The sequence below is a fragment of the Drosophila kikkawai genome, chromosome X (assembly GCF_030179895.1).
Source record: "Drosophila kikkawai strain 14028-0561.14 chromosome X, DkikHiC1v2, whole genome shotgun sequence".
NCBI classification, from domain to species: Eukaryota; Metazoa; Arthropoda; class Insecta; order Diptera; family Drosophilidae; genus Drosophila; species Drosophila kikkawai.
Window position 1 is genome coordinate 2,242,019 of NC_091733.1, and position 22,621 is coordinate 2,264,639.

Genomic DNA, 22,621 nt, shown 5'->3' on the forward strand with positions numbered 1-22,621 from the left:
AAAAAATTTTTTTGTATATATGTTTCTACTAGACTATTAAGCCATTATTTCCTTAAAGCACTTTTGAGTTGTTCACGCCAGAAAGGCGCTCAATTTCGGGAGGAAGTGTGATCCCGAACGCTCTCTTTTTCTCTCCCTCTTCCTCCGGACTTCCAGTCCTAGAGCTTCTAATCCCCCCCCCTAGCTTTAGTTTTTGTTCTTTTGTATTCAGTACCAATTTACTTCTGATTAATTAAAGACACCTGACGCACGTCGCGCAACAAACCGAAAGTCCTACGTGTTTTTCTTATCGAGTGCATTTCAGCTTAAAGCCGCTCCAACATTTGGTCCATCAGAGCCGGATTTCATCCACCAGCAGCTCCGGTGGCTTTAACACAGCACAAGATAAGTTTTAATACATTATTGCTGCCGGTCATACAGTTAGGTTTTGCGAAGCTCAATTCGTCTAACTTCTCTGTATGATTACTGTCTAAATCCTAAGTACGATTGATCCGACACACGGCAGCATAATAATATCCATTTCCAAATTCAAAATAATTCGGTTTCCAAATGTTCTACATTTGTGTAAAATTTCTGTGCCGAAATCCAAAAGTGTGTTTAAATAAATGCAATAGCCACAGTGAGAATTTAATTCCAGTAGTTCTCAATTCCTCTTCGTTAACTGTGTTCCCGCTAGCATTTATTTACATTTACATACACATTCAATACAGTCCACTCCATAAGACTACGATCGCTGTCAACATTGACATTTCCCCAAATCGAGAAATTATATCCAAATAATTTCTATACAAGATCTACGGGTTCCAAAATTCCGAAAGTGTTTGTTTAAATGAATGCCTAAGCCACAGTGAAACTTTCAGTTCCGAATTGTTTTAAATTCCTTTACGTTCGCTGTGTTCCGCTTGCATTTATTTACATTTATATATGTACATACGTACATATATTTCCACTACAGTCCACACTACTGATCTCCTACTACTTCGTCAACTTCTGAGTATACATAAATATATCCACATATTTATAACAAAAAAGTAAAACAAAAAGAAAAACTACAAATACAGTCCACTTCACTCCGAATTTTATATTTACAAATTTACAACAATAACTGTCCGCAGCTACTAAAATTACAAATTTATTTAATTCGTACATATATTTGTTGTTTTTTACTCCCTCGCTCTATCCTGAGCTGCAATACGTATTTACATATATATATAATCGTCTGCATACGACGCTCCGATATCTGGCAATTTTTTCCGCCTCTCCTTATCTCCGCTATTTTGCACTTGCATCGGGCAAGTGCACAAATATACACACACACACGTATTGGTTCCGAAATACAGCACCGGTCAATCAAATAAGACCAGACAAATAAAATAATTTTAAAATATTTTATATTAAAATTTGAACTAACGAATAAGTTAGAAATCCACGTGTGCTTCCATACGCATTAGTGTGACCGTATTTTCGCGTCTGACCGGAATTATTAAATTAATTCAAACATTCCCGATTTAAATTCCATACGGGAAAAAGACGATTTTCCACAATTAATTATATATAATAATTATTTCAAAAATAAATATTACGAGTCCGATTGGTTCCTAAATTCCCAATCAAACTTCGACCCATAAATTTTAATATATATATTAATAGTACATTTTTTGTAAAAAAAAAAAAATATCCAAAATGGCTCCTTCAATTTTAAACAAATTTACGTTGATCTGTGACCGTTTGAGTCACTTTGACTCCAGAGTCTGCAATCCAGCAGCACCCACTCCATCCAAGTACTCTTGCCAAATCCATCTCGACCAAGTCCGAGCGCTATGGGATAAGGTCGAGGCAGAGTACGAAGATTGTTCAGAGCTGATTTCAGTTGGGTTTCAGGGCGAGGAGGACACCTTGCCTACTCTTAAGGAAAAATACGACTACTCCTATTTTATTTACGGATGGTGTGCCGCCCAGCTCATGGAACAGACCGATACGATCTCCTCCAAAGCGGCTCCAGTCCAACCTCCTGCGCCCCAAAATTCCTTTCCGTCTGGCTGTCGGCTTCCATCGTGCGAAACGGAAGTTTTCTCGGGCGATTATCTTCGCTGGCCGACTTTCCGAGACCTTTTCACAGCGGTCTATATCGACAATCCTACGCTGACCCCTGTAGAAAAATTATTCTATTTAAATGCCAAGACGAATGGTGAAGCTCATTCCATAGTTTCAAATTCGCCACTCACCAACGACGGTTTCCGCTCAGCATGGAAAAACCTATCTGAGCGTTTCGAAAATAAACGCGCGTTGGTGAACAGCCAACTGAAGAAATTACTAAACATACAATCCATCGAACGCGAATCCTCAGCAGCCTTGAAGGAGCTGCAGAATACAATTCAAAATTGCCTCACATCTCTAACTATGTCCGGCCTTCCTACGGATAATTGGGATTGTCTATTGGTTTATTCGTGTTCCTCGAAGCTTCCAAAGCTAACGCTCTCCTTATGGGAGCTATCCCTACCAAATAAAACCGAAATTCCGACGTGGCTAGAACTTGATTCGTTCCTTACTGAGCGCCACAGATCTCTGTAAACCATCGATTCTCTCCAGCCTCCTACGTTACGCCTCAGTCCGTCCAACCCGAAAAAATCCATCGTGGCACCGCGAGTACTACAAGCCTTTAGTACGCGGATTGTTCACTTATCCAAAAGATGCGATTTGTGTTCTGCAGAGAACCATCCCGTGCGTAAATGTCCACGCTTCCTCCAAATGACGATAGAAGATCGTACTTCATACATTGAGAAAAAACAGTTGTGCTTAAATTGCTTTGCAAGCGGTCATCCACTCCGTAATTGCACAAGCGCCCACAACTGTCTTATTTGTCACGGTCGGCATCACACAATATTGCATCCAAGCAACACTTCATCCAGTGGTCCGAATCCTCGTGATGACGCACCACAAATTCCTGCACCCATCCAAAGAATTTCCTCGTTCTCCACACGAGTGACCACTTCTGCCGATTCCAATTACTGGGTTCCGTACGACGACAGCAAGAGCAGACGTTCCCGAGGTATTTTATCCTACCAATGCCGAGTCTGCCAAGGGAACCATTCTTTTTCGGAAGTGCCACCGTTTTCTCCGGCTTGATGCGAAGAAACGGCTCCAGACAGTCATCGACAGGAAGTACTGCGTCAACTGCCTGGCCCACCACCATTCCGGAGGATCCTGTCGAAGTAGCGACCGATGCCAGTCGTGTGGACAGGATCACCACACCCTTCTACATGCCGACGAACGCTCAGCGTTATCCTACGCTTTCCAGAGATAATACTTCCTGGTACTTTTGTTGCGTATCCTCGCAAGGGGGGGGAGAATGTTCACGCTCTCTTTTTCTCTCCCTCTTCCTCCGGACTTCCAGTCCTAGAGCTTCTAATCCGCTCTCCCTAGCTTTAGTTTTTGTTCTTTTGTATTCAGTACCAATTTACTTCTGATTAATTAAAGACACCCGACGCACGTCGCGCAACAAACCGAAAGTCCTACGTGTTTTTCTTATCGAGTGCATTTCAGCTTAAAGCCGCCCCCCTCCAACATGAGTTAATATTTATTTTATCGCTTTTTTTATAATGACTGAGTCTACTTTTTGGTTAAAATTTGTAGTAACACTTCGAAATGTTGATTTTTGTAATGTTTTTAATCAATTTTGTTCGTTTGTTCGCTCACAAAGCCTGCCGAGCACATATGATCTTAGTCTGATATTACCAAAAACGATCCCGTAGGCGCAGTTCTTATGACATTTTTAGCATATTTTTCTTTAATTTTTAAGGAAACATATCGCTTTACTATTTCATTAAAAAAAATTGGTTTCGTCACGCCAATTGACGCCATACAGGCCCAACAATGGAATGAATCCGCCTTGCTTTATAAATGCATTGAGGTGGTTATTTTACAGGACGGAATTCAATCACCACAGCACATATTTTAGTCCATCCAAAACTAAATTGGCTAGTTTTGTACTTATATGTAAGGATAAAATCATTCCGAAAGAAAATCGAGTGAATTATAACCTTCTATGCAGATTTTAGACGATCCTTGCTGTAATGTTTGCTTATAAATGGCTGTTTTGATACTACTTGACCTCTTAATATGTGATCCTGCAACATAGGACGCACCTAATTCACACTACTTTTGTTACATATTCCGTGCTCAATATAATGCATCTAATTTGGGAACTGTAAGTATCTCCTGTTCCTTTATTTTAAGGATAATACAACACAGCCCACTAAAAAATTTATAAGTATTTGTCTATCTCGACCCCAATCTGCCACCAAATTCCTACAAAAAAATGATTTAATTATGTAATGGAATGCAGTGGTGTTAAGGAAACCATATCGGCAAAATCACGATGATATTTGTCACTTTTAAAGTGATTTTGGAGTAATTTCCTTTGATCACTCATGGTACATGGTACTGACATATCGGCAAAATCACGATGATATTTGTCACTTTTAAAGTGATTTTGGAGTAATTTCCTTTGATCACTCATGTACCGTACTGCCACAAAGAATTTCTTGTATATCCTTAAATATGTAGTGCCAGCATCTAAAACCAATAAAATATGTATTTGCTAGTAATTAAAAAAGTTATATAGAAAAAAAAATTTGGGTTTTAAAGTCTAAAATAGCTGTTTTTCGTTTTTAAAATATTTGTACGAAATAAGCTTGGGTGTGAGAATTGTCACATTTTTTCTATTTATTTAATTTTTTAATTTATTTTAAAGATTAGGAAAATAACATTTTGTTAGTTAAATAAACAAAGTGTTTTTTTAAAATACTGCGTTTAAATTTTAGAGATATCTTTTTTAGTTATCCGGCAGGGCCGATTTAAAATTGGTAATAATTCTTGCACGAAATAAACTTGGAGCCACTGTAACAATCCATCTACTGAGATAGGAACAGGGCATATTGCAGTCGAGACTCTCGACGCGTTGCAGCACACAGAATGTACAAGCGATCGCGAGCACCGACTGCAATATGCCCTGTTCCTATCTTAATAGATGGATTGTTATTCATTCGAATACATATGTACATATATGCAACACATTTCACTGCTGCCACTGATTTGAATTGTAAACAAATATGAAATGTATGCTGAAACATTAAGAAATGTATTATAACATATAACATTCTTATTTTTATCATTAACCCAATAGCGAATATGCCCATATTGTTAGGGTACCTAGCGCGAAAAGAAGCAAAAGTCCAAATATTCTTGCTGGGCCGAAATGAAACGATCGCACACATGCACCCGTGTACGTGAATGCATGAACACGCAGACATGTAAAGGCCTGGCGCTAACAGCTGACAGCTAACATGGGACCGGGCGCTAACAGCTAAAATCTAACAGACGGTCTGTCGCTAACAGCAAACAGTTAACATGGGACCGCTCGCTAAGAATATTTTGTGTCCATTTTCGTTGTATGAAATGACCAGTCTATATGTTGTATGGTTAGTGGCATCATTTAAAGTAAAAACCATGACCATTGGTTTTTTGGTTTTTGTGTAATATTACCTGAAAGTCGACCAATTTACCCATTTTTTTTGGTATGATACAAAAAACGAAAACAAGTTAAACTTTGAATGCTCATATCTTTCATAAAAAAAGTCTTAAAATAGTGTTCAGTCGCTGCAATATATATATAAGTCATAATCATAACATTACATAATCTGTAATTCGTCAGTCGCAGCACTCTCATATGCAGCCAAAATAAAGTATCAATTACCAGGTCAAGCGCATATGTAGATTCTACTGACGCGATGAAGTGGGATGGAGCAATAGCCTCATTCCGCATATACCATTACAACCTACATTATTCTTGCACATCAATATTTGTAACCAGAAGCATATTTGTTTCCGCATGCACTAGCAACCTACATTATTCTTTATCATTAATATTCGTAAATGCAAGCACTTTGTTAGCTATAAATATCGTTAAGTTTGAATCAATAAAGTCAGTACTCATCTGCAACTCAAAGAGATCTTTACTCCTCAAACTGCAGTCCACCTAGTTGAAGTGCTGGGTGCGACACAAACAAGGCAATTAGTTTATGTGCTATTTTGCCAGGCATCGAAGCCTACTCACACTAACAAACACTCATATAAACATTTTGGTGACCCCGACAGTTCATGTCCTGCCGACAATTCACGTCCTGACGTCCTGCCGACAATTCACGACCTGACGACAATTCACGTCCTGACGACAATTCACATCCTAACGATCAAATTCTAAGGACAATTCAGGTCCTGACGATTAAGTCCTGACGACAATTCAGGCCTGACGATCAAGTCCTAAGAACAATTCAAGTCCCACGAGTCAAGTTCCCCAAACTCTTGGAACAATCCTGGGCATCCTTTGAAAAAATCCTTCCACTAGAACTTAGAGTCTAGTGTGTTCTCCAAGTCAAGTGAACAAGTGCTAATTTTTTAGACCACTGAACGGTTGCGAATAGGAGCGTATCCAGCTTAAAAAGCGAATAAAACACTCCCAACGGGTCAAGAATATAGCACTTTTCAACATGACTAGCATGGAGGAGCGAGCAGCCACAGAGGCGTCAGACTTGCAGGAAGAGATCAGTCAAGAGATCTCAAAACTGATCCGCAATTTCAAGAAAGATTCTGCGGAGAGGAAACAAAACCCAACATACTATCAATCTAAGTTGGCCGCAATCGATGAAGCGTGGAATCGATTTGCGGAAAATGACCGTAATGTTCTGGAGAAATATAGAACCTCGGAATATCTAAGGTTTTACAAAGACTGTCGTGACTCATACGACAAGTATCGAAGCGCCATAACTGACGCAATGGCTCAAACTACGAGCCATGCCCAAGGAAACGCAGACGTTGCAAGCATACAGCAGCCTGTGGGCAAACTCATGTCGGCATGTCGCCGACAAAGAGCCATATCAGACTCTATCCATCGGGCTCTGAAAGAATTTTCAGAGACTGGAAAAACCATTACAAGTGATTTGATAAAATCACTATGGCCACAAGTTCAGGAGATCCACTTCGCTGTTCATGAAGAACACGAAGACCCGGTCAGGGGAGGATACGACATGCAGTCATTTCTCCGACTGGAAAGGGATATCCAAAAGGTGTTAGGGGCAAAAACTAATGCATCGAGCAATGAAGATGTACACTTGCCCAGAGTTAGCATCCCCAAATTCGATGGGGATCTACTCAAATGGACGCAGTTTTTTGATTTATTCAAATGCATTGTCCATGACACCAACATGCCGACAGTACGAAAAATGTGGTATCTAAAAAGCACCGTAACTGGAGAGGCAGAAAGATTGATAAGACACATCGATCTAAAAGAAGAAAACTACACAAGCGCATGGGGCATATTGGTTGACGAATACAACAATCCCCGACACGTAGCCGACACGATTCTTAATCGTCTCTTGCAACACCACACAAATAGTGACGATCCGAAATCACTGAAAGAGTTGTAAATAACAACTATCGAGTCCCTGGCATCATTAAGGGGACTAGGAATTGATGTATCCAGCTGGGATACAATATTGATTGCTATCATCAAGCAAAAATTGGATATTGCTAATAGAGCCTTGTACGAACAGTCGTTGGATGGTTCTCGACAACTGCAAGGTCTCGACACAATACTTAACTTCCTCGACCAGAGAATTCGCGTACTGGGAACAGGAAAAAGAAGTCAACAAGCAAAAAGGGATCAGAAGGGACCAACATGCACTTCTGCCAGCGCTGGAAAATTACCAAGCTGTCCATTTTGCAAACGAAATCATTGGCTATACAAATGTGATGACTTCCGTAATAAACCAATACCCTAACGACTCAATTGGGTACAAAAACAACGAATGTGTGTCAACTGCTTCAGTAGCGACCACAAGGCAAAGGAATGCCGAGGCCGTTTGTGTTTTAAATGCGATAAAAAACCCCATACACTGGTGCATCTTGAAAAGTCATCAGGTGCAGCAACTGAACCACAATCACCTTCTGTAGGGGCAGCAAGTAACAAGAGTTACAATCTGCTGGCCACAGTCAAGGTATCAGTAAAAGCAAGCAATGGTCAGGTGGCCACTTTCAGAGCTCTGCTTGATTTAGGATCTCAAATAAACTTGATCTCTGAACGAATGGCTTCAAAGCTATCATTTAGGCTCCACGGTACTTTATTACATATCGAAGGTATTGGAGGCAATCCTAAGACTAGTCGAGCTAGAGTGAATGTGCAAATGAAATCAATGCATAATGACTTTACTCAGCAAGTAGAGGCCTTTGTGTTACCACACATTATAGTCGATCAACCGGCTAGATCCAACAAATCTACGACTCCCTCAAAACATCGCTCTGGCAGATGCAAACTTTGATAAGCCAGGAAAGATTGACATGCTTATCGGAGCTGAGCACTACTATTCGTTACTACTGCCAAACCAGATGATGGTAAAACCAGGCGGCCCGGTCCTACAAAATACTAAAATTGGTTGGATTGTCGCCGGAAAAGTATCTGCAGAAAACAACCAAGCAGCAATTTGCGCGCCTGTAACCACGAGGACCAAATCGACACGCTTTTGGAACGTTTCTGGAATTTGGAAAACCTAGAAACGGAAGAGAAACCAAAATCACCGATAGAGGCTCATTGCGAAAGACACTTCCTAGGAAATCTCCAATTCGCAGCAGATGGAAGGTTCATAGTAAAGCTTCCCTTTTCTAAGCAATCATCAACCCTGGGGGCATCGCAGAAAACTGCAACTAACAGGTTCCTGGCACTAGAGCGCAGAACATCACCGGAAGTCTGGAAAGGTTACGTAGATTTTATGGACGAGTATGAAAGCCTTGGACACATGAAAGAAGTTCCTCTCACAAGGATACCTACGGATCACTACTTTATCCCGCACCACTGTGTGCTAAAACCCGAAAGCAGCACTACAAAACTACGCGTAGTGTTCGATGCTTCCTGCAAGACCACCAGCAACAAGTCGTTAAATGATATTTTCTATGCTGGACCCACCGTACAGAGCGAACTGTTTGCAATTTTGCTACGTTTCCGTACTCACAAGTATGTGTTCACAGCCGATATAGAGAAAATGTATCGCCAGGTATGGATACATCCTGATAATCAATTTTATCAATTAATCGTCTGGCGAAAGAATCCATCAGACGAACTCAAGTATTATCGACTTAAAACCGTAACATACGGTACAACATCAGCTCCATTCCTAGCTACAAAATGCTTAGATTACTTGGCTGAGAAAACCAAAAAGAATTTACCGCTTGGAGCAGCCGTGCTCAAGCATGATTTTTATGTTGACGACTGTCTCACAATAGCAAATAGCATCCCAGAAGCAGTTCAGATTCAACAAGAGCTAAACAAAATACTGCTACCAGCCGGATTCAAGCTCCGAAAGTGGTGCTCCAACAATGACGAAGTTCTTGCACAAATTCCAAAGGAAGACATAGTCAACCATGTCAAATTAGACGAAACCCTTCAACACTACAGTGTGAAAACATTGGGTTTGATCTGGGTACCACATAGGGATCAGCTATGTGGGCGATCCCAAAAAAGTGAAGCGTCAACCATCACCAAACGAGTGAGCTCAGAGGCGTCACAAATTTTCGATCGACTAGGACTATTCGCTCCTGTTGTGGTAAAGGCTAAGATATTTATGCAAAGCCTGTGGGAGCTGAAGATGGGCTGGGACGACGAGCTTCCTCAACTGCTGCAAACTGAGTGGAAAAATTATCGTGCTGATCTACAAGCATTGAAAAATTTACAAATTCCACGGCACATCTTTGACGGAAAGGTGCCCATTAATCAGGAAATTCACACGTTTGTCGATGCGTCAGAGCGGGCATACTGAGCAGCAATCTATGTCCGAGCCACATATAAGAACAATCAAGTGTCTGTTCGGCTACTGTGCTCAAAGTCAAGAGTAGCGCCGACAGCAAAAGAGACGCTGCCTCGCCTGGAACTATGCGCCGCAGTCTTGGGATCAGAGCTAACCCATAGGGTGCGGAAGGATTTACGTATACCAAACGATAAGGTACCTGGATACTTATGGTCAGATTCGGCTGCACAGTGGTTGCGCCCATAGGCCAAAAATAAAAAAAATTATTACAACAAAAATGTACGAAAAGTAAACAGATTGTCTCTTAAATTTCAAAACTTCTTTGTGGCATAACAGATTTTTTTTTAAATCTAACAGGACTTTCTAAAAATTAAATTAAGGATGTCAGGATGTGTTCATTTGCAAAGCGTAGCTACGCGCATCGCGAGTGTTTCACAACCAAACCGAACTTTGAAGTGGTCCGATTATTAATTACGTGTCCAAATTAATATTTTTTGCAATGGATTTTGAAGTTCAAGGTATTTTCTATAAAATGAGATATAATTTAATATATTAAAAATAATTATTGTTTTCATTATATTCATGTGAAACAATCATGTTTCTGGTCTATATTTTAAACGTATTTTTTATGTTTAGCTAAAGTTATAGTTGTGACCCCACAATAATCTACAGTTCATATGTATTCCAATGTGTTTGTCGCGCTCTTGGGGTGACAAATGGTAAAAAAAATTTTGCCGAAATTTGCCTATGTGCCTTTAATCTTAAAAATACTAACACAAGTTAGGGTAAGGTTTTTAAATTTTTTTTTGGTATTTTTTTTTTTTTTATTAAATAAAGGTTTAATATCCTTAAAATATTGTGTAAAAATTTTACATCGATTATTACAACATTGACGAAGTTATGGGTAGTTGAACGGAAGTCGTTTGGTGTTCGATGTATGAAAATCACAAAGTTTAAAGCGTTCTCCTGAAAAATGTCATTTTGAAAATCGGTGTACTCTATAACTCAAAAAATACTTAACCAATCGGTTTGAAATTTTGAACATAACTTTGAAATTTAATTGTACAGGTACTCACGTAAAGCTTTTTTAAATTTTTAATGTTAATATATATATATATTTAAATTAACTTAATTTTTTACTCGAAAATCGGGGTTTTGAGTTCCAATTTTGATAAAAAATCGTGAACAATTTTTAAAAATAAAAACGTCCCTTAAGTACCTTGGGGCACTAATTCTTTAAGGAATGCAATACATTTTTTTGATATCGGACGTTTTTGTGGACAGTTAGGATGTACACCGAAAACCAACTTTTATTTGTGGGGACTCAGGAGATTAGCAATAAAGCGTAGGCCTGTAAATATTTTTTAATACAAAAATGAAAAAAAAAATGTCTCAAATGTTTTGTTAATTTATGGTATTTAATTCATTAAGCTAACTTTAGCCGTTTCGCCAAAATATTTTTTTGAACAGTGGGCAGTTTTGCACCGAATTAGCCATTTGTTGCTAAACAAATAAAATACACAATATATAAGTTAATAATTTTTTTTACTTTTGGGCACTTATATTTCACCAACATTCTCATTAAGAGATAAAAAATTAATTTTAGCTCTTGGAAAAAAATAATTTTATAAAAATTTTGTATGGGAGCTATAAGATATAGACATCCGATTTTAACCAAATTTGTTAAGAATGCATAAACCTGTTCCAAACATATTATCTGTGAAATTGGTTAAGATATTTTGAAAAACAAAAAAGTTTTTAATACTAAATGACGATTTTTAACAGATTGTTCCTATGGCAGCTATATGATATAGACGTGCTACATGGCCAATTTTTTGGACATATACTTAAAACATTTTTCTTGATTTTTGGTATTAATTTCGTAACGATACATCAACTATAACTATTTTTGGCCGCGTCTCCATACCAGACCAATCTCAGTGGCGTCACATGTTATCAGCTGACAATTTAGCAGATGTACTATCAAGAGGAATTGCCGCCAGCAAGTTAGCAGAACACAATCTATGGCTATATGGACCTCTATTTCTACATGGCTCTCGCGACAAGTGGGCTCAGGTACCAACTACCACCCCCAGCGATCTAGAACGCAGGCTCAATCACATCAGCTTGCCAACATGTCAAAATGAATTTGGCAGTGTACTCTACAAGTGCAACCACAGGAACTGCTTCAATAAGCTACAACGTATTGTAGCCTATATGATGCGGTTCTGTAACAAGAAAAACAGATCACTCACAACTACATTGTGTGTCGGTGAGTTAACCAATGCAAGGACCATCATCCTGCGACCTATCCAGCAAATTGATTTTAGTGCTGAATACAAAAAACTCCGAATCCACAAAACATTGGACAAAAAGAGCTCGATTGTCTCCCTATGTCCTATAATCGGAAACGATGGACTGATCAGAGTCGGAGGTAGATTAGAAGAATCTAGCCTTCCATATAACGCGAAGCATCAAATTTTGCTTCCATACAACGATCCACTTGTGAAAATACTACTGCGAGAGATGCATGCATTGCGGGGCTCAAGCTCTAAGAGCCATTACCAGACAACAATATTGGATTCTCAATGATAAAACAATGGCAAGAAGCATAATTCACAGCTGTGTCAGATGTACAAAGGCACGGCCCAAGTTGATGCAACAAATCATGGGCAACCTACCAGCTGACCGAGTAACACAAGCTCGGCCATTCTTTAACTCTGGTGTTGACTACTGCGGACCGATTTGGATTCATCACAAACTACGTGGAAAAAGACCTGATAAGGCTTACATAGCAGTCTTCTGCTGTTTTGCAACAAAGGCAGTTCATCTGGAGTTAGTAAGTGATTTGACAACAGATGCATTTTTAGCTGCACTTCGACGATTTTTGGGTCGACGCGGAAAATGTCAGACTATTCACTGTGACAACGCAACAAACTTTGTCGGTGCCAATTATCAATTGAAGGCCCTAGAGGGAGCTATATTCACCGACAAGGCTCAAGAACAGATTATAAACCATTGCAATAAAAAGCAAGTGGAGTTTAAGTTCATACCGCCCCGAGCACCATCGTTTGGCGGGCTTTGGGAAGCTGCGGTGAAATCTGCGAAACGGCAGTCACAGCCACAGCTTCATTAACATTTGAGGAGCTTAACACCGTGATCGTGGAAGTCGAAGCAGTCCTCAATTCCCGACCGCTGACACCGATGTCATCTGATCCAACAGATACATCAGCTCTGACTCCTGGCCATTTTTTGATTGGTGAACCTTTGACCGCCGCTCCCGATGCAAATCTAGCCTCACCAGGGAAAACGTTGGTGAAAAGATGGGAATTCGTGTCCAGATTAAAGCAAATGTTCTGAGACCAATGGTCTATGGAGTATCTACAAGAGCTTCAGATGCGCAACAAGTGGAAAACCGCATTACAAAACGTGAAGGAGGGACTACTTGTGCTAGTCAAGGAAGACAACGTGCCTGTGATGAGTTGACCAATGGGACGAATAGTGAAGACTTATCCCGGTAAGGACAACCATGTCCGAGTAGTATATGTAAAGACTGCATCTGGGATCTTCAAACGGTCAGTGACTCGTCTCGCACCACTGTTAAAAGAAGAAACCGCCGTCAAACGTCCGCACGGTTCCATCGAAGATACAACGTCAAAGGATGAAATGCCAACATAGAGGAGGAAGGTGTCACCTTCGATCCTTCCAACACTGCTGGCAATGTTACTCATTCTGCCACTAGCGATGGGACAACAAACAAAGGTCACCCATTTCACAAATCAGCAAGGACTATTCTATAAAAGAATCGGGACCTCTAGAATGGCAATTTCAGAATGGACCATCATCGTATATTGCAACCATATTGGAGTGATATGAGAATATTTGCTGCCGGGATAACTGAACTCAAACACAAGTGTTCAGAATTACAGAACGTCAATGCATGTAACTCTATATATGCGCACTTCCAGCACTTACATGCCGAATTACAAGCCGGAAATGAGCTTATTAATCACTCACGGCAGCGAAGATCACCGCTAGATATAGTCGGTAATGTGGCGAACTCATTATTTGGCGTGCTGGATTCCAAGTATGCTGAAGATATGTCCAAGGTCATAAACGATGTCAAATCAAACGAGGACGTATTAATGATGCTATTGAAGAACCAAACATCAATCTTGGATTCCACTATAAATGTGGTAAGGAAAAGCAATTTAGCTACCAACGACCGCATACGAAACATAGAACGACAAATAGATGCGCTCACCAGAGAACGAGGAAAATATCAAGGCAACTACCTGCAACAAGCATTCATGATCCTGACAGCCCAGCTCACTCTACTGGCAAATGGAATGCAGCGAATGCAAAATGAGATAACCAACGTTCTTACCGACATCCGCCACCGAACAATTAGCCCCATGCTAGTTTCTCCCCAACAATTAAGGGATCAACTTGATCAGATAAGGGAGCACATCCCACCGGTTCAACAGCTGCTAGTCTCTTCAAATGACGTAATACAACTCTATCGAATCATGCATGCCGAGGGAACAACAACCACTGACCATGTTATCTTCAAAATAACGCTGCCAATAGTATCCATAGCGCAGCAAGAAGTTTTCAGCGTCATCCCCATCCCTGCATGGAATGCAGGAAGCTGGCATGAATTCAAGCTCAAAACAAGTATCATAACTGTCAATGCCCATAGAGATCAATTCATGGGACTAACCACTGACGAGTTTGATCAATGTCTACAATTGCCAAAGGATGAACACATATGCGTCAATCATCAAGCTACGTTTAGCGTAGATAATCGATGTGAATTTCAGTTGTTCAATAACAAGACTGAAACGGATTGTGAGACTGCTAAATCGAAGTCCGATTTAATATGGTCAGCAACACATCAACGAAACAGATGGATGTTTGCAACCCACAGTCCGATCGAACTGCAGGCGGTATGCAAGGGAGTTCCCTCCACAGTACAAATGGAAGGAACAGGCTTACTATCACTCGCCGCAGGTTGCACGGCTCGTAACTCAAAAATCAGTGTTAGTACATTTAGCACAAGGCGCAGCGAGACAAAGGCAGCATATGTTCGTTTTGGCAACATCACCAAGATAGACATAGAAGAGACACCGAAACCAGTCGGAGAATCGACAACAAAGATAACCGACGCAGAATTAGGCGAATTAGATGCCCTACAACAACAACTGGCCAAACTAAAAGATGCGAAGTACGAAAATCAAGTCAGCGTTGTACACCATCATCAAGTAGCCGCCTATGCGGCACTATCAATATCAATACTACTGATCGTGACCCTGAGTCTACGATATCGACGAGTCAATTGGAGAACACCACAATGCAGCCCCAATCCCCGGACAGCAATTGAACAGCCAGCACCCGAACCTACCCCACGGAGTTTTTCGTTCGACATTACTGAAGGTTGAACACCCGTTCAACGGCCGGGAGAATGTTCAGTCGCTGCAATATATATATAAGTCATAATCATAACATTACATAATCTGTAATTCGTCAGTCGCAGCACTCTCATATGCAGCCAAAATAAAGTATCAATTACCAGGTCAAGCGCATATGTAGATTCTGCTGACGCGATGAAGTGGGATGGAGCAATAGCCTCATTCCGCATATACCATTACAACCTACATTATTCTTGCACATCAATATTTGTAATCAGAAGCATATTTGTTTCCGCATGCACTAGCAACCTACATTATTCTTTATCATTAATATTCGTAAATGCAAGCACTTTGTTAGCTATAAATATCGTTAAGTTTGAATCAATAAAGTCAGTAATCATCTGCAACTCAAAGAGATCTTTACTCCTCCAACTGCAGTCCACCTAGTTCAAGTGCTGGGTGCGACACAAACAAGGCAATTAGTTTATGTGCTATTTTGCCAGGCATCGAAGCCTACTCACACTATCAAACACTCATACAAACAAATAGATTTTATTCAAGATTCTGAATCCTTGTGAAATTTTCTGTCGAATAAGTATGCTTAAAGTCGCTTTTCCGAACATGACTTTTTCGATTTTTGCAACGCTAATTGTTCGAGAGGCGCTACTGTGCGCCGAAAAAAAGTCATTCGCTTTGCGAAAATTTACCATAAGCTCGATTTAATGGGACTTCCAATTGATCTCCTTAATTGGATCTCATGTTATCTGAATGGCAGGATTCAAAAGGACGTCTTTAAAAATAAACTTCCTTATGTTTTTAGGGTTACATCTAGCGTCCCGCAAGGGAGTCATTTGTGTTCCCTATTGTTTCTATTTTTTATCAACGATATGCCCAAAGTGTAGACTAACTCCAGAATACCTATGTACCTGACGACGTCAAACTTTGTGTGCAGTCAGACTTACAGACAGATCTTAACAATTTTCAAACGAGAAAACCTATTGAACTTAAATGGCTCTAAGGCCGCGCGCACACTACGAGCTGAAAGCAAAGCTGATATAAGCGAGCTGATAATTTCAGTGCAAATTTCTAAGCTCAGCTCCGCTCTCGGTGTGCGCGCTCTCATACAAGTAGTGTGTTTGTTTCAGAGAGCTGATAAGCCGTCAGCCGTCAGCTCCGCTTTCAGCTCGTAGTGTGCGCGCGGCCTAACTGCAAGATAATGATATTTACCCTTGTCGTTCCTAAGCCTAAAATATGTACGCTGAACTGGTGCTCTTCGGAAAGAATTAATATAGTTGATGATATGGGTGTCCGTCTGGACCATAAACTTGACTTTATTGATCATATTTCGTACAAGGTGAATAAAGCCAGAAGTGTGATTGGTGTGGTGGTCGGAGGAATTCATTGACCCCTATGTTACAATATCCTAATATACTTCACTTGTTCTCTCAGTATGGCGTCCAAAGTAGACGCATAGAATCGGCTCGAAAGAACTTTTTACTTTTCGCCATACGTGAAACCAGAGGTTACCATGGTATACTAGGAGAGTCCAACTAAGTAATTTACCATCTTCATCTAATCGTTGAACCATGCTATGAATTACATTCTTCCTAACCTTATCCGCGGTGTCGTGGAAAGTGCTGACTTGTTCGGTCAGCCAAATTTTCACGTTCCGAGTAGAAACACCAGATCCTTTATACCATTTTGCCCCACTGTAGAACATCCTTTGAACAGCATGAACCCTTTAGAGTCCTCTGTACAAATAGTAGTTTCCTCGCATCCTTCTCTATTTACTTCCTTTGCGCCCACTAACACCTAACACGAACAAGCAAGTGCTTGGTGTCACAAGGTCCAAATAGTGTATCTATATCTTGCAAAAATAAAAAAATAAACTCATTTAATTCGCTTCTGGTCTGGCGCATGAAGAAAAATATAACATAACATAACAGTTATGTACTGTTGCCATGCCTGTCGTGAGGTTGAGAAGGATATGTTTTTTTTTCCATTTTTATGGTACTGGAAATTACATCAGCTACAGTGCCGAACAAACGGGAGAGTAAGCGTAGGAGAGCAGAAAAAGAGGAGAGCTTAGAACTTAACTGCCGATATAAGCAACACAAAAGGGGGACAAGAGAATGCAAAGCTTAAAGAATTAATTAAGCACAGAAAGGCCTATGCACTTGCATTCGAGGTAGCAAAACGGCAAAGTTGAAAATTGTATGTTAACAATAAAACTGAATCCCAGTTGTTTTAAATACAAAGAAAACAAAAAAATTCGGAGCGCAAAACAAATAGGACCATTCGCTATGAAAGTGAAAGATGATTTTGGGTTTCTACCCTGTCTTTGTCCCCACAGATACTGACGACTCGGAAAAAAAGGCACGGCATTATCTTTGAATTTGTAGAATTCAATATTTATTAATATATGTACTTTAACTGCATATTCGCTAGCGTTTTAATCTAGCAACGGGTTAGCTTGACTAGTCCAATAAATACAAGGTCTCTCTCGTCCCACGAGAAGAAACGGATAATTTCTTAGACGAATCCTGGCCAACCCTAAGCTATCACAGCCCCAAAAGATTGTCACAACTCTTATAGGAGCAAACAGTCAATTTTATAAAATTGTTATGTATTTTTACATATGTAAAGATAGCGGTTTCATTTGGTCTAAATCGATCAATTTCCAATTGCAATTTAAATTATAAACGACAAGCTAGCTTATTTATTTAATATATTCATGTATTAATCCATTTTACCTTTAAGATTCGGACATCTTGCCAAATATAAGAACATAATACTTAGAGAATGAGACCGTTTGGCTGGAGAAGTTGTTGATCTTGAAAAACGATTAGCTACCAACCGATATTATTCCGAAAACTTAGAATATATTATCCGAAACAATGAAGACGCTCACAAGAAAACAAAAAAATTCGGAGCGCAAAACAAATAGGACCATTCGCTATGAAAGTGAAAGATGATTTTGGGTTTCTACCCTGTCTTTGTCCCCACAGATACTGACGACTCGGAAAAAAAGGCACAGCATTATCTTTGAATTTGTAGAATTCAATATTTATTAATATATGTACTTTAACTGCATATTCGCTAGCGTTTTAATCTAGCAACGGGTTAGCTTGACTAGTCCAATAAATACAAGGTCTCCCTCGTCCCACGAGAAGAAACGGATAATTTCTTAGACGAATCCTGGCCAACCCTAAGCTATCACAGCCCCAAAAGATTGTCACAACTCTTATAGGAGCAAACAGTCAATTTTATAAAATTGTTATGTATTTTTACATATGTAAAGATAGCGGTTTCATTTGGTCTAAATCGATCAATTTCCAATTGCAATTTAAATTATAAAGGGCAAGCTAGCTTATTTATTTAATATATTCATGTATTAATCTATTTTACCTTTAAGATTCGAACATCTTGCCAAATATAAGAACATAATACTTAGAGAACGAGACCGTTTGGCTGGAGAAGTTGTTGATCTTGAAAAACGATTAGCTACCAACCGATATTATTCCGAAAACTTAGAATATATTATCCGAAACAATGAAGACGCTCACAAGAAAACAACAAAATTCGGAGCGCAAAACAAATAGGACCATTCGCTATGAAAGTGAAAGATGATTTTGGGTTTCTACCCTGTCTTTGTCCCCACAGATACTGACGACTCGGAAAAAAAGGCACGGCATTATCTTTGAATTTGTAGAATTCAATATTTATTAATATATGTACTTTAACTGCATATTCGCTAGCGTTTTAATCTAGCAACGGGTTAGCTTGACTAGTCCAATAAATACAAGGTCTCTCTCGTCCCACGAGAAGAAACGGATAATTTCTTAGACGAATCCTGGCCAACTCTAAGCTATCACAGCCCCAAAAGATTGTCACAACTCTTATAGGAGCAAACAGTCAATTTTATAAAATTGTTATGTATTTTTACATATGTAAAGATAGCGGTTTCATTTGGTCTAAATCGATCAATTTCCAATTGCAATTTAAATTATAAACGACAAGCTAGCTTATTTATTTAATATATTCATGTATTAATCCATTTTACCTTTAAGATTCGGACATCTTGCCAAATATAAGAACATAATACTTCGAGAACGAGACCGTTTGGCTGGAGAAGTTGTTGATCTTGAAAAACGATTAGCTACCAACCGATATTATTCCGAAAACTTAGAATATATCATCCGAAACAATGAAGACGCTATGAGTAAAATGGCTTCCAGAGCTAAATTTGCTGAGGGTGAACGGTTAAACGTAGAATCCAAGCTGCGAGCTCTTATGAAGACTATGGAAGAACAAAAAGAGGCTCACGGAAAAACCATGATAAAACTCGATATAGCGAATCGAGATTTAGCAGAGACAACAAGAAAACTAAGTCAAAAAATGTCTGACTACGACAGGCAAAGGGTGCATTTGGATAAATACAGAAGTGAAGTTAATGCTTTAAATAAAGCAATGCACAAATATGAAGATGACATTGCAGATTTGACCAAAAATCAGAAAAATAACGAGGAAATGATTAAGCAGCTCAGGTTTATTGAAAAAGAGAAATCAAATGCAGTCAGTCAATTAAGCAGCAAACTGAAAAAGTCAATAGAAGATCAAAACAATGCTACAACTCGGATGTATAAATTGAATCGAAAGGTTATGATGTTAAACAGTGAAATTTTAAGGCTTAAGTATGTTGTCTTCATTTTTAAATAAATTATAAATTGTCTTATTAAACTATTTTTGCAAACTTTACAGAAACAATATTAATTCATTAGAGAAGGATGTTTTAAATGCCAATGGTCGAACAGATGAAGTTTTTCGAGTCAAAGAGACACTACAACGTGAGCGAGACAGTCTCCGAAGTAATATCATTAAATTAAATAACTCAATGGCAGACTTAAAGCATGATATGATGCTAAAAGCAAACATGATCAGTTCATTAAATTTGGATATTAACAAGTTAAATGTTAAACTAGATGAAGCTTATATTCTAAAATCAAAGGCAGAAAAGGAAAGAGATGAAATGGCACAAGAAATGGAAACTTTGCACGAGCGCATCGAAAACTATCAAGGTAAGTTAGATTATAATTAAGCACAAATTATTGGTATTAAAAAAAAAACATTTTAATCCTCACTGTATAAATCCCTAATAAAATTTACAAATTGCAAATAAAAACAAGAATGCTAGCTAACTTCGGCACGCCAAAGTTTGTATAGGCTTGCAGTTAAGAATCGATCCAAATTAATAGGAAAAATAACAGGAAATATGTAAAAATAGTTTATTTTTATATAGAATATAATAATTTAGTTTTAATAAAAAGAATTTTTTTTAAGTTTAAAAAAAGCTCTTATCTTAGAGTAGATGAAAATACGTTGAACAACTACGGAATTATAATTCTATTAATTTATTATTTTATAATTTAATTCCCCGATCGTTCATATAGCAGCATTATGATATAGTTGTCCGATTTGCGTGAAATATAACCCAAATTTTAAAATAAAAAATGTACCATATCTGAAAATACATATGTTAAAAAAAACAGCGAGCTTATAATTTTTTTTATACCCTTGCAGGGTATTATAATTTCAGTCAGAAGTTTGCAACGCAGTGAAGGAGACGTTTCCGACCCTATAAAGCAGCGATGGGCACGCCGTGGCTAAATTTGCTCACACTGCTCAAACCGTTATCTTTTTTCGGAGGCGCCAGCAAGTCGCACATTGCAGTCGGTCCTCGCGATCAGCGAACCGTGAAGATTTACTAAAACAACCACCTTTGGCGCAGGTAGCGAGCACATCGCCGCGGTCCCGAGTTTGCAACAACAAAACACAAGCGACCGAACTCGCACATTCTCTCAAAAACAAGAACAATTTTAAAGGGACCTGCGCGGCTGGCGTTAACTTCTGCACTAAAGAAAAAACGTTTGGATTTCTTTTGCACTCGTTTTTCTTAGGCGGACATAAATGCACGCAAAATTGGCTGAAGATCTTGATCTACTCAAAAAGTTTTTGTCAGTGTACACACATTCTGTGTGGCGCGTGGCTGCGACGCGTAGCAACGCTTGGGGTTGTTGTTATTGTTTTTTTTCTGGCCGAGCTGATACCCAAACCGTTAGATCTCGTGCCCATCTCTGCTATAAAGTATATATATTCTTGATCAGCATCAACAGCCGAGCCGATCTAGCCATGTCCGTCTGTTCGTCCGTCCGCCCGTCTATCCGCCCGTCCTTCCGTCCGTCCCTCAGTTTTCAAGCTATCTGAATAAAACTTTGCATATAGTTACTCTCACTGCTATATATGTCGGAACGGGACGAATCGCACGACTATATCATATAGCTGCCATACAAATTTTCGATAAATTTTTTGAAAAAAAAAATTAAAACTTGCCTGGTTTTCTAAAGTTTTTTTTTTATAATTTTTGAGATATGGCCATTTTGTATTATTTTAGACAGTCACCGACTATCTATCTTCGAGTGCGGACGTCGCACAGTAGCGCCTTTTCTCATTTAACGTTGCAAAAATCATAACTTTTGAACAAAACAAGATAACTAAATAATTTAAACGCCATTTGACAGGTAATTGTTGTAAAATTAACATATGTATTGGAAAATCTGCCACGCCCACTCATTCGCCTTTTTAAAGGGTATCAAAGTAAAGAAATATTTTTTTCTCAATGAAGACAATTTTTTAAAAATATTTTTTATTTAATTTTTTATCTTTATTTTAATGTATTTGCTTATATAAAAATAATTTGAAAACTGAAAAAAAATTTTTTTTTGTTCTAAGTTTAACCGCTGCAGAACCGTGAGCGCTACAGTTAGTATTTTTTGTTGGTTTGTATGAAATTGTGTCGGTATTTTGGTATATTTTACCCTGAGTTGTTTCAGTGTTTTGCTTCGCAATGCCAGAGTCGCAGCTGGACGCAGACTTTCTAAACGGATTCTGATTCAGGAAAGACACACGCAGTGCGTAGTCATAGTGTAGTCGCCGGCTCTGGGCAGCTTCAGAAGTTATAGACTACTTTAGCCAGAAAAAGGTGAAAAAAATGGACACCTGGCAGGTAGCGATTTACCTGTACAAGCCCACGCAAAACTACCCTTTTTTTAAATTTCAATAAGAGGTAATGAATATACCTGTCTTTTAAAAGCAAAATCAAGACCATTGGTTATGTAGTTTTTGTGTAATATTACCTGAAAGTCGACTAATTTACCAATTTTTTGTTGTATGACGCATACACGGAAAACAATTTCGACTTTGAATGCTCATATCTTCCTCAAAAAAAATCTGAAAATTTTTTTGGTTAAAGATTCGGAATCCTTGGGAAATTCTCTGTCGATTTCTTATGGTTTAAAT

The 22,621-nt window shown here is 38.9% G+C and overlaps 1 protein-coding gene across 1 annotated transcript in view; it reads left to right on the forward strand.

The window, feature by feature from the left end:
* ORY (Occludin-Related Y) overlaps positions 1 to 22,621 on the forward strand; it is a 370,091-nt gene that overhangs the window by 44,209 nt on the left and 303,261 nt on the right. The window contains exons 3-4 of the mRNA XM_070288344.1: positions 19,336 to 19,959; positions 20,027 to 20,343. Of these exons, the coding sequence (XP_070144445.1) occupies positions 19,336 to 19,959; positions 20,027 to 20,343 (941 nt within the window). The remainder of the gene's footprint in view (positions 1 to 19,335; positions 19,960 to 20,026; positions 20,344 to 22,621) is intronic.